General features: G+C 39.6%; 1 protein-coding gene across 1 annotated transcript in view; it reads left to right on the top strand.

Moving 5' to 3' along the window:
- PCMT1 (protein-L-isoaspartate (D-aspartate) O-methyltransferase) overlaps positions 1-17,274 on the top strand; it is a 158,316-nt gene that overhangs the window by 41,759 nt on the left and 99,283 nt on the right. Inside the window, exons 4-5 of the mRNA XM_053710656.1 lie at positions 4,453-4,557; positions 9,065-9,185. Of these exons, the coding sequence (XP_053566631.1) occupies positions 4,453-4,557; positions 9,065-9,185 (226 nt within the window). The remainder of the gene's footprint in view (positions 1-4,452; positions 4,558-9,064; positions 9,186-17,274) is intronic.

The raw sequence follows: 17,274 nt of genomic DNA, 5'->3' as shown, positions 1-17,274 counted from the left end.
GGGGGGGCGGTAATCTAGGTATTTTCTTTAAAGGGACACTGAACCCAAATTTTTTCTTTTGTAATTCAGAAAGAGCACGCAATTTTAAGCAACTTTCTAATTTACTCCTATTATCAATTTTTCTTCGTTCTCTTGCTATCATTTGAAAAAGGCATCTAAGCTTTTTTTTGGTTTCAGTACTCTGGACAGCACTTTTTTATTGGTGGATTAATTTTTCTCCTACATTGGTGTATCTGGTCCACGGCTTCATCCTTACTTGTGGGATATTCTCAATCCCTACAGGAAGTGGCAAAGAGAGCACACAGCAGAGCTGTCCATATAGCTCCCCTCAGGCTCCGCCCCCCCAGTCATTCTCTTTGCCGCTCTAACTAGTAGCATCTCCACGGGGGTGGTAAAGAATATGTGGTGTCTATCAAGAGTTTGTTATTTTAAAATAGTGCTGGCTTGTACTATTTACTCTGAAGCAGAAAGTGATGAAGATTTCTGCTGAGAGGAATATGATTTTAGCACCAGTAACTAAAATCCATTGCTGTTCCCACGCAGGACTGTTGAATACCAGAGAACATCAGTTGGGGGGGGGGAACAGTTTGCAGGCTTAACTGCTTCAGGTATGATCAGTCATTTTTCTAACAAGACCATGTAATGCTAGAAGACTGTCAGAAATTCCCTCAGGGATAGGTAAGCCATTTTTCTTAGACTCTGTATAAAATGATGGCTTATATTAAGGGCTCTATGCTGGTTGACACTATTGTGGGCTTAATCGATTGCTTTTTAGCGGATGTTTATTTGATGTTTTTTTGAGGTTTCAGTAATAAAGTGTGCACTTTTATTATTTAAAGACACAGTAACGTTTTTGTCAAAAATAATTTTTATTGCATTGAAGTTCTGTTTAAGTCTGTCAAACTACCGTGGACTTAAAGGATGCGTACCTGCATATTCCTATCCACAAAGATCACCATCAGTTCCTGAGGTTCGCCTTTCTGGACAAGCATTACCAGTTCGTGGCTCTTCCCTTCGGATTGGCCACTGCTCCCAGAATTTTCACAAAGGTGCTAGGGTCCCTTCTAGCGGTGCTAAGGCCAAGGGGCATTGCAGTAGCACCTTACCTAGACGACATTTTAATACAAGCGTCGTCCTTTCACAAAGCAAAGGCTCATACGGACATTGTTCTAGCCTTTCTAAGGTCTCACGGGTGGAAGGTGAACATAGAAAAGAGTTCTCTGTCCCCGTTCACAAGGGTTCCCTTCCTGGGAACAATAATAGACTCGGTAGAAATGAAAATCTTTCTGACAGAGGTCAGGAAGTTAAAACTTTTGAACACTTGTCGAGTTCTTCAATCCATTCCTCATCCCTCCATAGCTCAGTGCATGGAGGTAATAGGACTAATGGTTGCGGCAATGGACGTGGTTCCCTTTGCTCGAATTCATTTAAGACCATTGCAACTGTGCATGCTCAAACAGTGGAATGGGGATTATGCAGATTTGTCTCCCCAGATACAAATGGACCAGAAAACAGAGACTCACTCCTCTGGTGGTTGTCTCAGGATCACCTGTCTCAGGGAATGAGTTTCCGCAGACCGGAGTGTATCATTGTCACGACCGACGCCAGCCTCTTAGGCTGGGGTGCGGTCTGGGAGTCCCTGAAAGCTCAGGGTCTATGGTCTTGGGAAGAATCTCTTCTCCCGATAAACATTTTGGAATTGAGAGCGATATTCAATGCGCTCCAGGCATGGCCTCAACTAGCGGAGGCCAAATTCATCAGATTTCAGTCGGACAACATGACGACTGTAGCGTACATCAATCATCAGGGGGGAACAAAGAGTTCCCTGGCGATGAGGGAGGTATCCAAGATCATCAAATGGGCAGAGGATCACTCCTGCCATCTATCAGCAATTCACATCCCAGGAGTGGACAACTGGGAAGCGGATTATCTGAGTCGTCAGACTTTCCATCCGGGGGAGTGGGAACTTCACCCGGAGGTTTTTGCCCAGTTAACTCAACTATGGGGCATTCCAGATCTGGATCTGATGGCGTCACGTCAGAACTCCAAAGTTCCACGTTACGGGTCCAGGTCCAGGGATCCCAAGGCGACATTGGTAGATGCCTTAGTAGCGCCTTGGTCGTTCAATCTAGCTTATGTCTTTCCACCGTTTCCTCTTCTCCCCCGGCTAGTAGCCAGGATCAAACAGGAGAAGGCTTCGGTAATTCTGATAGCTCCTGCGTGGCCACGCAGGACTTGGTAGGCAGACCTGGTGAATATGTCATCGGTTCCACCATGGAAGCTACCTTTGAGGCAGGACCTTCTAATTCAAGGTCCATTCGAACATTCAAACCTAGTTTCTCTGCAACTGACTGCTTGGAGATTGAACGCTTGATTCTAGCTAAGCGTGGGTTTTCGGAATCGGTTATAGATACTCTGATCCAGGCTAGAAAGCCTGTCACCAGGAAAATTTACCATAAGATATGGCGGAAATATCTTTGCTGGTGCGAATCCAAGGGTTACTCATGGAGTAAGATTAGGATTCCAAGGATACTATCTTTTCTCCAAGAAGGATTGGAGACAGGTCTGTCAGCTAGTTCCTTAAAAGGACAGATATCTGCTCTGTCTGTTTTGTTAAAGTGTCTGGCAGCCATGCCAGATGTTCAGGCGTTTGTACAGGCTTTAGTCAGAATCAAGCCTGTCTACAGACCTGTAGCTCCTCCATGGAGTCTAAATTTAGTTCTTTCAGTTCTTCAAGGGGTTCCGTTTGAACCTCTACATTCCATAGATATTAAGTTACTATCTTAGAAAGTTTTGTTTTTGGTAGCTATTTCTTCTGCTAGAAGAGTTTCTGAATTGTCTGCTTTGCAGTGTAATTCACCCTATCTGGTGTTTCATACAGATAAGGTCGTTTTACGTACCAAACCTGGTTTTCTTCCAAAAGTGGTTTCCAATAAGAATATTAACCAGGAAATAGTTGTTCCTTCTGTGTCCTAATCCAGTTTCTAACAAGGAACGTCTGTTACACAATCTTGATGTGGTTCGTGCTTTGAAGTTTTATCTAAATGCAACTAAAGACTTCAGACAAACATCGTCCTTGTTTGTCGTCTATTCTGGCAAGAGGAGAGGTCAAAAGGCGACTGCGACCTCTCTGTCTTTCTGGCTGAAAAGCATCATCCGGTTGGCTTATGAGACTGCTGGAAGGCAGCCTCCTGAACGAATTACAGCTCACTCTACTAGAGCTGTGGCTTCCACATGGGCTTTCAAGAATGAGGCTTCTGTTGAACAGATCTGTAAGGCAGCGACTTGGTCTTCACTGCATACATTTGCCAAATTTTTACAAATTCGATATTTTTGCTTCTTCGGAGGCTATGTTTGGGAGACAGGTTTTACAAGCAGTGGTGCCTTCCGTTTAGGTTACCTGACTTGTTCCCTCCCTTAATCCGTGTCCTAAAGCTTTGGTATTGGTTCCCACAAGTAAGGATGAAGCCGTGGACCGGATACACCAATGTAGGAGAAAACAGAATTTATGTTTACTTGATAAATTTCTTTCTCCTACGGTGTATCCGGTCCATGGCCCACCCTGGCATTTGGTCAGGTTTAAATTTATTTTTGTAAACTACAGTCACCACTGCACCCTAACTGTAGGTCGAATGACTGGGGGGGCGGAGCCTGAGGGGAGCTATATGGACAGCTCTGCTGTGTGCTCTCTTTGCCACTTCCTGTAGGGATTGAGAATATCCCACAAGTAAGGATGAAGCCGTGGACCGGATACACCATAGGAGAAAGAAATTTATCAGGTAAAAATAAATTCTGTTATCCACCAATCAGCAAGGACAACCCAGGTTGTTCACCAAAAATGGGCCGGCATCTAAGCTTACATTCTTGCATTTCAAATAAAGATACCAAGAGAATTAAGAAAATTTTATAATAGAAGTCGCTTAAAATTTCGTGCTCAATCTGAATCACGAAAGAAAAATTTTGGGTACAGTGTCCCTTTAACTGACACTTTTGTAACTCCTCACAGTGCATGATTTACATTATTTGAAAACAATTGCCTTCCTCTTTTAATTTTATTTAAAAAAAAAAATTGGTCCTATGTCAGTCTAGCTCCCAGATGATTTTCCTAGCAATGACATATCTCAGAGCATTGAAAATGCTAAATTAAGTACTTTTCGTTAATGTATATGTATTAAGCAGAAAAACAAAGTAAATTATACTGCCTGGAGATTTGGGTTTCTGATTTTATCACTGCACTGAAACATCTTCTTTTGTGAGTGCTGTTTGGGGTACTGGAGCAATATATTCAAATTATGCCATGTATGATTTAATTTATAATTTGCTGTTGGAAAGTTTTTTTATGGCACACTGTCATATTTGTTTTTACAATATCTATCTATTTTCTAGAATAAGAAACCAATATGCTGGGACCTTGATTTATTTAATCATCTGTTTATATTTTTCTTTCTTTAGCATGCATATGCTTTAGAACTCCTTCACGAACAGTTACATGAAGGTGCCAAAGCTCTTGATGTAGGTTCTGGAAGCGGAATCCTTACGGCATGTTTTTCAAGAATGGTAAGACATTTTTGAGTATTTTTTTTATTTTTGTATCAATGTTTCATTGCAAAGATGTTTTTATGAAAAAAAAGTGGAAAGAAATAGCACAGCTTTAAATTAATGTTTAATTTTGACTAGCTACCCCAAAAGTTATTTTGTTTTGATTTGCACAATAGAGCTGGCACAGTTTATTATGTTTTAGAGTTCTTTCATAAGATGGTGGGACTCCATGATTGATCACATGTGGAATTGAAATCCAGTCCTGCAGGAGGAGGTGAAACAGAACTTTAATACCTCCCACTTTCCCATTAATTCCTTAGTCATTCGATTCCATGATTCCTTCGATATCAAAGGGGTTTTCTAACCAATCTGAGACTCATTATCCTCCTCAGAGTACCTACAAACAGGGTAGAGGAGCAGACAGGAGTTCAGCCAGGCAGTGAAATTTTCTCCCAGTGTTGAGATGCCACCAGCCTTACATGTGAAATGTGGGCATGCTCGCCAATCCCCTGCTCTACAGTGTGCTGCTCATTTTACAGATCCTTGGCACCGTGTTTGCACTGCCTTGGATAAGCTGTCCCCTGGAAGCAGACTTTTGCAGCTAAGGTGAGCAAGGTTAATTAAGATGTTGACAGGTAAGTACCATTCACCTTCATAGCCCACAGACTGTAAGCATGAACATACACTAGCTAAAACATGCAATTTTAGGCACTTTTACACGTTTACAGTAAAATGGAGGGTACTGCCTCTATACCTTTTACAGGTGTGGGCTTTAGCACATACCAAAGCTGCAGTCCTCATTCTCAGTAGGTTCTCAGATGATCAGGAAAATTTCGGAAGCTGGGAGCTCATTTTGAGAAGTTTCTGAACTTCCTTCTGCAGACTTCAGGGGGTTAACTTTCTGTTGCTGAAACAGTTTCTGGAACTCTTCCTACTTCCTACACAGACTGGTGGCTATCTCAGCTGACAAACTCGGAGCCTTGGAGAGTGGTAAGCACCCTTGTTTTTTTTTTGTTTTTTTATTCGTTCATATGGACTTCAGCCTTCCATTCTGCCAATATTTGTGTGTTCCCTTGAAGGGGAGAACCCTTTCTATGCCTGTTATACTGTATATCTGGGCTCATATCTAATTTTAGATACTCTTACTAATGCTTGTTCTTACTATTCTAAATCATTATAGAGCAAACTGGTGCAGTCTTGGGACATAACGCTGATCCCTTGGGGCGATCTACTGACAATTTAACCCCTTTTCAAATGTGTTTGCTATAGGGGAGTGTTGGTGTGCCCCCTATTTAGCTTTGTAACCTATGTGCTAAGTCTTCTGTGTCTAATGCTAGACACGACCATGCAGTGTTGCATTTGAGCAGAGTTCACAGGGATTTGTTAACCCCCAGGGTTATCCCCTGGGCAGTTCTAAATTAAAACTTTCACTCTGCAATTTCAAAACTGGCTTTCATGCTTCCACCAGCTAAGCACAAATGCATGCAAGGGTAAAAGAATCCTTAACTGGCCCTGGGTTCACCTTTACCTTGCGATTGCTATTTCCACTTAGACAGAAAACTTTTTAAGGTTTTCTCAGGAGAACATTTTAGCTGGCAAGCTATATGTTTCATCCAGCTGTTAGTTTAGCCTCCGTATCTGCAGCTATTGCAGTATGGTTTGACATCATCTGTGACCTTTTTCAGGATCGCTTTAGGTTGGTCACACAAAGGTAGTCTTAGCAATGAGAAAGGTAGAAGACATTCTGACTAGGGCAGAACCCCATCATTGCTTGACTTCAGTAATTCACATTCTAGGTGTGGTCAGTTAGGAATGGTCCTTGAATCGGGAAGTATTAAACAAGATTGTATATCATTGGGGAAGACAAGACATAGACCTCATAGCATCTGGTTTTGAATTACAAGTTACCCCAGTATTGTGTGAGATTTCAAGATCCACATGTGACTCTTATAGATGCACTAGTGATTCCCTGGTCATTTAATCTGATTTACATTTTTTCTTATGTTTTACTATCCAGGATAATAGCCAGGATAAACCTGGAACGTTCCTCAGTGATCCTAATAGCTTTGGTAAGAGGCCAGAAAAGCCTGTTACAAGACACGTTTATCGCAAACTCTGGAAAGTTTTCCTGTCCTGGTGTACGCTCCTTGAATATTTTTTTTTTCAGGATTGTCTGGATAAGGGTTTATCAACCAGTTGTCTTAAACGTGCATTAAACTGGCACAACTAAAACAGTAAAACAATACTATGGTGAGCAGTAACTATATTATCTGTGCCACAACTCTATTTAAAGCCATTCTCTTATTATAACCAAGTTCTTGTTGGTGAATCTCTGCATCTTCACAGTGGGCACCACCATCTTGGAGCTTATGCATTTTTGCTCCCTTTGACAAAAGCAGTGCATGCCGTAAAGTGCACTTCAGTTTAGCGTGTATAATAAAGAGGATGCAACAATACCCCTGCTACACAATGGAGCCAAGCATAAAGATGCAGTGTGTTACCAACAGGATTCTGTAATCGGTTTAAATAAGAGAATAGCTTTAAAGAGAGCTATAAAAAGGGAAACTATAGTATAGGGAGTAGTAACCAAACTAATGTAGTTGTACCCAGCAGTTTACTGAACCTTTTTAAAGGCCAAATTTCTGCTTTTTCATTATTGTATCAAAAAAAGATATCGAGACTTCCTGACATTTTAAGCTGCTATTCAATTTTTGGTCAAGCCTGCTTCCCAACTGTGGATCATTCTCTTTGTTTAGAGGGTTCTTCATGTTAAGCCATTAAAACCTGTGCATGGTTTGGACATTCAACTGCGGTTTTGGAAGGTTCTTTCTCTTGGCCATTTCTTCAGTCAGAAGAGTATCTTTCTCTTGATTTGTATTACCTGGCTGGTTTTCCATCTAGATAAAGTATTTATTCTTAAGAACAAACTACTCCTTTTCTTCCTAAGGTTGTTTCTTCTGAAAGCATAAATCAGAAAATTGTAGTCCCATCTTTCTGTCCAGCTCCCAAAAAAAAACGCTAAAGAGAGATTACTTCATAACTTGGATGTAGGAGGGGCCTTGAAATTTTATCTTCATACCTCCTAAAGAATTCAGAAAATCTTCTTCCTTGTTTATCTATTTCTCCGGTCCCCATAAGGGACAGAAAGCTACTACAATAACTTTGGCAGCTTGGCTTTACGGCTTTGATTCACAAACCGTACTGAACAAATTACTAATCGTTCTTCCAGAGCAGTCACCACATCTTTGGCTTTTAGTAATGTAGCTTCCATTGAACATATTTGCAAGACAGCTACTTGGTCATCTGTACATACCTTTTTTTTTTTTTTTAGAAAAGTGCTAACATTCTATTTAATACCTCCTCCTGCCTTAACTTTTTTTCCTTCACTATATCTTGGACTTCACATCTTGTTATGGCTTGTGGACTCTCAAAATGTTATGAAAGAAAACAAAGTGTATCCTTACCTGATGATAAATTCATTTCTTTCATGATAGTGAGAGTCCACAAGACCTGCCCTAGTTTCTTCAGTGCCTTTAGCGGCAGTACCAGTTTGCACCTCTTCCCCTGTTTATCTTTTCTAAAAAAAAAAAAAATCCTTCCTCTTGGCCATATGAATGACTGAGGGATCATGGAAAAGTGGGAGGGATTAAAAGCTCTGGGTTTTTTTTGTTTTTAGCCTCCTCCTAGTAGACGGGGCTTCTAGACCCATACCATCAGGTAAGCATGAATATATATATATATATATATATATATATATATATATATATATATATATATATATATATATATATATATAATGTGTGTGTGTGTGTTCAAATGTACAGACAACATTTTGTTTTACTTTTTGATTACATAATAAAGTGTTTGCTTTAATCATTTACCACCCTTTGGCTTCTTTTTAATACAGCAATAATATTAGGCACACAATATTTTAACACCAGTGTTTATTTAATTGTGTTTTGTGTTAAGTTTACATGCCTTTAACACTGACTGATTATTCTAATAATTGCTAAAACTAAATAAGGACATTCAGCGGATATGCATACATCTGTTTTAGCTCTTAATCCTTTTAGTGCAGGATTGTAGCCTGATAGCCAACTTTTCAGTGCCAACAATTATTACAAACATTTAGTTGTCATAGTAAAACTCCCTAGCTGGTTATATGCAACTATCTTGAACCCTTCCATATTATAATACGCTAGTATCTCACTGGTATATTGTAAACATATATAGAATACCTTAATTTATTGGTCCTGAGGAAAAGTGAGTTAATTTTTGTAGCGCATTTATTTTAGGTGACAATTTTATTTAATATGCTTAGGAAAAAAAGGGAAAGCTTGGTAGTTCTATCTATGATACATTTGTTGAAGATTTTGTTTTAGTACAGTCTTTCTTATTGGAACTTTTCTATAGTAATAGTGGTATCCATATTTCATATGCTAGTAACATTGAATAGTTTTTTCCATCTGATTATTATTTCTATATTTTTCTTGCAATATTTATTGGCTTTTTTTTTTTCTTCCAGGTTGGTCCCAAAGGAAAAGTAATAGGTATTGATCATATAAAGGATTTAGTAGATGACTCTATAAATAATGTAAAAAAAGATGACCCCACATTTCTTTCATCTGGTAGAGTGAAGTTATTAGGTAAGTGCTTTTATAGCTATTTTTATAGGCAAAAATGTCTGAACTAGGTTCTTGCATAAGAGTGCATTTTGCTTTTATAGTATAACAATGGTTTATTATGCCCTCTGGACCTACCAAATATTTTGGAAATACTAAAATTGCAGAAGAGCTAATGATACTAGCTTTAAAAAAAAATTACAGAAAAGGGAAAAGCTTAACTATCTCAAACTCTTCCATTCAGGAACCAGACGGCACATTGACATCTCATCCTCGGGAAATAGTGGAGAGATTTGCTCACTATTATGGTTTGCTCTACGACGGGCACAAAGTTGCTCACTCCCCACAGGGAGTGTCTGCTGCTAAATTGCTATCTATCACTAACAGATCTTGAAAAGTGGAATGCACGTCTCGGTTACTGAAGTACTTTTGGCTATTTAAAGATCTGAAACCTGGTAAGGCATCTGGACCAGATGGCTTTCCTGTGGAATATTACAAGTTGTTTAAAACTCTTGTTCCCGATCTGGTGAAGTTTTTTTTTTTAAATTTTATTATGCAGGGGTGGGAATTAACCTCAGATCTCTTTTAAGCTAAACTAATATTGTGATCCTGTAACAAGGGAAAAATGCAGGATAGTGTTAGAGCCAATTTCACTAATTAACCAAGATATGAAAATATTCACCAAAATTTCAGCAAACCCACTCAAGCATATTCTTCCCTCAGTAATCCATCCGGATCAGGTTGGGTTTATCAGAAACAAGGAGGCCCCTGATAATGAGACACATGGTCTCAATTATAGACTTTCTTCATACGACAAAAACGCCTTTGACTGGAAATATATGTATTCAGTTCTCGATAAGATGGGCTTTAAGGGGTTCTTGACGTACTTGCGGTTAAAACTTACTTGCCAGTATAGAGAACTGTATACAGCAAAAAACATTCCGATATACAAAGCCATCATAAAAGATATTACTCAATGTAGGAAAAATAACTTTTCATTGGATTGTCGATTATCAGCAGTTAAAGGGAATCTCCTCCCCAAACTGCTGTACACATTTAGAGTGCTCCCAATCGGAGTACTTACTCATAATCTGATATTATTACAATCTGATCTTAATATCCTCACAGGTATTTGCACTACACAGCCTTGAGATTAGCACAAACCACTTTGCTAGGTAAGGGAAACTCAGATATTTTATGGACTAGACTAGAATCAGACATAGGGGTTATGACTCACCAGTAGACACACTAAGGGAAAAACAAAAGGGAATAAGTAACCAAATGAACCCCTCTCCAAACATTTCTTACTAGATGCAGGTTTGGTCCTATCTAGCAAAAATGTTTATCTTTACCCGTCTTTAATTCTTTGAAGCTCCTACTGAGATACTTATTGTCTGTGGAGTACCATAGCAAAATAGATCAATCGGAAAACAGGGGTTTTTGTAGGTGTGACGGACTCCGGCTACCCCGACTGGGTAGCTCCGCCAACAGGGTTCTTCCTATACCTGGAACATGCTGCTATGTAGCGGAGCAAAGTAAATATAGCGGAGCCCACCCAAATAACCAGACAGAACCAGTATTAGGGTGAAACAAAGAACTTTATTGTGGAAACACGCTACTTTTATACACCAACTCATCTTGATAAGGGGCCTTATCAGACCCTCAGCTCTCCCGCCATTCCCACCCCTCCGTAGTGTCCATTGTCTTATAGAGTCACAGTGGTGGCTATTCCGTGGTGATCACAGGGTTGCGGCGGCACTTCCAGGGTGTCGTTGGAAAGCCCTCGGTCCCCAGATGCCACAGTCCAAAAAGCGGCGTGATCCATTGCTGGGCGCTGGAGCTACGGGTGATCAAACATACACAGCGAATGCCAAGGGGAAGTAGAAGTTGTAGGGGGGGTCCGAAAACCCCTGGTTCCTAAGAGAGCTCCTTTCCGGCAATCGCCTGGTGAGTGACAGCAGTTATTCTGGGATGCGCAGCCGGCGGGTAGTTCCAGGAGCCCGGCCAGCCGGAGAAGAGACTAGGTGTCAGAGATCAGCTCTTCTGTTAGTATGTACAAAACCAAGTGTCTGGGAGATTACGAATGCTCTGGAAAGTCCAAATCCTGTGAGAAATTGGAGGGGGCTAGGCAGTAGGGGGGTAGAGGTTTAACCTTGCCAGCCTGGTATCCGTGACAGTAGGGTTGCAGATATGTTTGCAGATATCACATTTTCCAAAATGGAAAAAAAAATTAGCTCTGCTAACCTTCATTGTTACCTGTATTTACAAATTACATCTGCAGCACTGAAATAAATAGCTACTATACAAGCTCAAAAGCCCATTACTCTTGAATACTTATGTAGCACTTCTATTAGACAAAAAAAAGACCATCTCCCATCTATATCTTGTTCTAAAAACTGCTAAAAACAATACTAAATCCACTACAATGCTAAGATGGGAAAAATATATAGGAAGGGAACTTAAGAAGGTGCATTATTCACTCCTTTTTTCTTTGCATAAATGTTTTGTAGATGATCTATTTATATAGCCGATAAAGTTTTTTTTTTAAATGTATAGTTTTGCTTATTTTTAAATAACACTGCTCTAATTTTCAGACTCCTAACCAAGCCCCAAAGTTTTATGAGAATACCGTCAGCTACCTACTCCAGCTTGCTCCTGTTTGTGTAAAGGGTCTTTTCATATGCAAAAGAAGGGGTAGGGGGGAGGGTCTTATTTCCCACTTGCAGTGGGGTTTCCCGCTGCCTTTTAAACAGAGCTAAACTGAGAGCTTCTAAGTAAGTTTTTATGTTGACATTTTTTATTGTACATAAACGTTGATACAATATTATAATCAGGAATGGAATAATAAGAAAATAAAGCAAATAAAACACATAAAGTATGAGTCAATCGCTTTTGGAGTCTCTATAACACTTCAAGTAAGGGTATTTGTATTTTATGTTTCGTGTATGATGAGGGTGAGGGACATCGATATTAAATATGAAATCTGATGCCTATGTGGGAATATGAGTGGAGTTGGTTCTCCCTTTTTAGTATCCAATAGAACCAAATTCTGTCCACGGCCTCCTTGTTATTTAGGATCCAGGAAGCAGAGTCATACATAGTATATGTCGCATTGATTTTATTTAAAACTTCCTGCCATGTTATGGATCCAGTTTTCCAATGTTTAGCTATACTAGCTCTTGTAACCGTGCACAAAATCTTTATAAATGTGTTGATTGGTTTATTGAGGTTAGGGATTCGGGTGTGCTTGTGATTGCGTGAGTTGTATCTTTTCATCTAGTGTGTTGCTTATTAGAAGGGAAAGCTTGTCCCAAATCTGCCTGACTTTGTCACATTCCCACCATAGGTGCAAGTAGGTTCCAATGGTGTTACATCCTCTGTAGCATAATCTATTCCCCGTGGGGGACATGTGTGCTGTTTGTACTGGGGTTAGATACCATCGATAGGCTGTCTTAAGGGCATTTCCCTGAGGTCTGCATTCAACAGTCCTTTGTCTATCTCATTAAAGACCTCGACCCACTCCTGTATGTCTCTTTCAACTCCCAAGTCTCTTTCCTACTTGAGAATTAGTTGAGTTTTTACCTGTGTCTGGGATGATTGTATGACGGAGTATAGTTTCGAAGTGTGTTTGGTTCTGTGTGGGGCTTTGCATATGATCTCTAGTATTGTGGTATTTTGGGTAGCGGCAGTTTTTTGGAATCCTCTAAGGGCCGACATTATCTGAAGGTATAGAAACCAATTTAGCTTTAGGGGTGTGATTTTGTCCTGGATCTGATTGAATGTTAGGGGTGTATTATTGCAGATTAGATCAGCTACCCTATAGAGTCCATTATTGTGCCATTTATCTATTAATGAGCGGTATTCTTGAGTTAATAAGTATCTAATTGGCCTATTTCTGGAGTGTATTGGTGGTAGGTTGGTCAATTTGGCTACTTTGTTCCAGGATACCAGGGTGGATTCTAGCGTAGGGGGTCTGAGTTTCTGTGAGGTGGATGTATTAGTTTCCTCCTCCCAAAGAATGTCTGCTGGGTGATTCCAACCTCCCATTTCAGCTTCAAGAGTCGGCCAGACGGTATCAATATTGGGGTTTATCAATATTGGGGTTATCTAAAAGGGCTGTTTGAGCCAGCCTCGCTGCTTTATAATAGTCAATAAGGTTAGGGACTCCCCCCCCCCCCCCTAGTGTTCTGTGTTTCGTCAAGCAAGTGGCTGGAATTCTAGGAGTTTTTTTCCCTCTAATGAATCTGATTAGGTCTGATTGTATCTAAGCCAGTTCTGGGGTTGGAATTTTAACTGGAAATGCTCTGAAAAGATAGAGTATGCGTGGTAAGATATTCATCTTAAGCACAGCCTGTCGGCCATACCAAGAAAAGGAATGTTGCGACCGTTTTTGGAGATCTTGGCGGATCTCTTTGAACATCGGTAAATGGTTAAATTTGTATAATTGGTTAAAATGGGTTGTCGGGTTTATGTGAAGAGAAGCGACAGTTACCTAGCACTCTTTGAACAATAGAAATATCATATATAAGGTAATAGGGAGAATCACCCAGGTCAGGTTAATTAAAACATAACATTTAATTGGATTAAATTAATATATACAATAGAATGTATAGGGTGTGTGTGGTGTATTAAAACTTAGAGTAAAAATTGTAAGGAGGGAGACTAATATCCACATAAACAATATATAGCAGTACTATACCCCACACAGTTCCAGAGCAAACTAGTAAGAGAAGCTCAATGCCAGATAATTAACTAAAAAAGGGGATTGACCCCATCAACATTGTTAACTGAAAAGTGCATAGAGAGCTCTAGTAAGCACCGGTCTGTGTGGAGATAGGGACAATGTCCCATAAGAATCAAATCAGTTTCAAAATTTAGCGGATAAAGTCCCCCAGTTAATGCCTGATGCGCATTTCACCGTACCGGCTTCCTTAAAGGCTAACCCGAGTGTGGTGATTCTCCTAGCCTTTAAGTGTACAGAGAACCAATCAGGGAGGAGTGTGCGTACACACCCCTCAATTCAACCTATCACGCGTGTGTTCTCTCATTGGGTCACTGAGACCCATGTGATACCACGTCAATGTGATTTGTAAACATCAGTAAATAGCGTTATATGCAGAAAATGATTGGGCAAATCTAACCTAAAATAAACCCAGTTTTAGTTGCTGCATAGTGTGCATGATATAAATAGAACACATCTACCCTTTATAAAACATTAGTTCTATAGAACCACGATGATCCCATCGCAGATATTCTAACGGCGTATGTATGGTATTAGTCTCAAAGTATAGCGATATTGTGCATATGAACAAGTGGCCATGTATAGTAACAAAAAGTATATGGGACATCTACAGGGTCAAATGCCAATAATCTAATTAGATCGCATACTTAACATGCCTTATTTAACGATCTATTATTTACGTTCATTTTATGCATTGTGTACTTATTGGACCAATCAGAAAGGAGTGTGTGCTCACACCCCTCATATTGACCTATTACGCGTAGGTTCTCTTATTGGTGCTTAAAGACCATGTGATGCAGCCATCGATTCTTTTTGTAGATTGCGAGATTCGGTAATCAAGGCTGTATGTGGATCTAAAGCTATAGTGATCCCCGTTTTATCAATAAATAGAAAGCATCCCACACTTACCATCTGAAAAGAAATAGTTGTACCGAGCTGCAACGCAGCAGTCCCTTAACAATCCGCCTTTGAAATATACATAGTGATTGTATAATGTTATGTCAGTATACATGTAAAAAAGGGGGTATTATAAAACAACCATATTGCATATAGATACCAATAGCTTAGACCACATATGCAACCGTCTTATTTACTTCACCTATTTAGATGTGCATAGTTAGTTAGATCCCCTATTTGTTGCTTTATTTATTTAGTTTTAATTTTTGTGCTCAAGAATACTGCATGCATACGTAATGAATAAACTTGTTAGTGTTATCCTGACAACAGATTCATTCCTACTGTCAATTCTATATGAAGATCTTTTATTCCAGATATTGTTCCAATACAAAATAAGGTTAGAAATCAAACTGTATCCTTTATTCAACAGAATTAATTATTCCCATCTCACCGTGTGTATATTCAAAGCCACAGTTGTCTTATATTAAAATGGTGAGCTATAATTGGCTGTAGGCCACTCTAAGTATTAAAGAATATTTGCAAATACTAAGTTTAGTATCATGGTTAGTGCCATTCCAATTCTGATGAGTTAGATAAGAGGATAACCTTTTGTATACGGTGGTACGTGCAATATTGTTTCACATATTGGTTAAGCAACCTGTATGGAACTAACTATGTTAGGGTAAAAAAGGATTTTCTATGACAACTCCTATTAGGGACTTATGAACATACAACATGTATTCCACTTGTAACCTTAATGAAGCCACTTCAGGATAAATTAGATCTCAATTAGTATACAGTCCACATCCCAATTTCAAAGGGTTTAAGCACCATTATAGATAAAAGATTTCTAAAATTGCATTGGTACTATTAAAGTAACAGTAATTTATAGGGAAGTTCTCTCCTATAAACATATTTTCACAATGGATCAAATTATGCCCTAATTTCATTAAAACCCATCAAGGTGAATATGGGTATATAGGGCTGATTGCTCTTTATCATTATTAATTAAGTGAAATTATTCACAAAGAGCAAAGGGTGCAAATTCCTAATGCTAATAATGACACATTGTTTGGTATCCGGATCATAAAAATGATCCAAAACCATCCTGTTCATTTAGTCCATATGGAACTAGTGTATTAAGCCAAAATATCCAGCGGCATTCCGCCTGTAATAACATGGTCTCCACATCACCGCCTCTAATCCCTGGTTTGATCACTTGTAACACACAAACTTATATGTTTGGTCTTGTGCCATGTTGGCGTAAGTAATGTCTGGCCACAGGGGTTAATTTCTTGTCTTTCTCTTACTTGGTGTATCCAGTCCACGGATTCATACTTACTTGTGGGATATTCTCAATCCCTACAGGAAGTGGCAAAGAGAGCACACAGCAAAGCTGTCCATATAGCTCCCCTCAGGCTCCGCCCCCCCAGTCATTCTCTTTGCCGCTCTAACAAGTAGCATCTCCACGGGAGGGTAAAGAGTATGTGGTGTTAGATTTGTAGTTTTTATTTCTTCAATCAAGAGTTTATTTTAAAATAGTGCCGGTTTGTACTATTTACTCTGAGGCAGAAAGTGATGAAGATTTCTGCTGAGAGGAAAAAGATTTTAGCATGTTGTAACTAAAATCCATTGCTGTTCCCACGCAGGACTGTTGAGTACCGGAGAACTTCAGTTGGGGGGAACAGTTTGCAGGCTTAACTGCTTAAGGTATGCTCAGTCATTTTTTTTCTAACAAGACCTGGTAATGCTAGAAGACTGACAGAAATCCCCATGTGGGAAGGTAAGCCATTTTCTGAGACCCAGTATAGAAGGATGGCTTCAGTTAAGGGCTTAAATACTGGTAGACACTGTGATGGGCTAAATCGATTACTTTATTAGTGTAATCTTATATTTGTTCAAGTGTTTTAGACGTTGGGAACACTTTTGGGGTTTTTATTACGCCTGGCATATTGTAAAACACCTAATCTTACTCAGGAAGGCCCCATAACTCCGGAATGAACAGGGAGGGGGCCTCATTTTCGCGCCTCAGTTGCGCAGTTGTTTTGCAAGGCAGCTTCATGCAGCTTCACGTGTAGAGTCCAGAGAGTGCAGGAGGACTTCAGGGAGGCTTATTTTCTTCTACAAATAACCCCAAAGGAAGGTAGGGCCACAGCAAAGACTGTGGCACCGTGCTGTAGTGTGTTAAACCGGTAGTTTACTTCAATTTGCTCTGGTTTGGGCAATAAGGGGTTAATTGATTTGAAAATTTGTGTGCAATCATTTCAAAGCATTAGGATCATGTGGTGAAAATTTCATAAAGATCGGATGTTTTTTGTTGATTTGGTAAAGTGTGTGCTTTTTATTATTTAAAGGCACAGTAACATTTTTTCAAAAAGTGATTTTTACTGTATTGTAGTGCTGTCTAAGTCTGTCAAACATGTCTGAGTCTTCAGATAGACCTTGTTCTTTATGTTTAAAAGCCATGGCCGTACC

Source organism: Bombina bombina, chromosome 4, assembly GCF_027579735.1.
Source record: "Bombina bombina isolate aBomBom1 chromosome 4, aBomBom1.pri, whole genome shotgun sequence".
Taxonomy (NCBI): domain Eukaryota; kingdom Metazoa; phylum Chordata; class Amphibia; order Anura; family Bombinatoridae; genus Bombina; species Bombina bombina.
The sequence above is the reverse complement of the archived record's forward strand: the minus strand, read 5'-3'. Positions and strand labels throughout refer to the sequence as shown.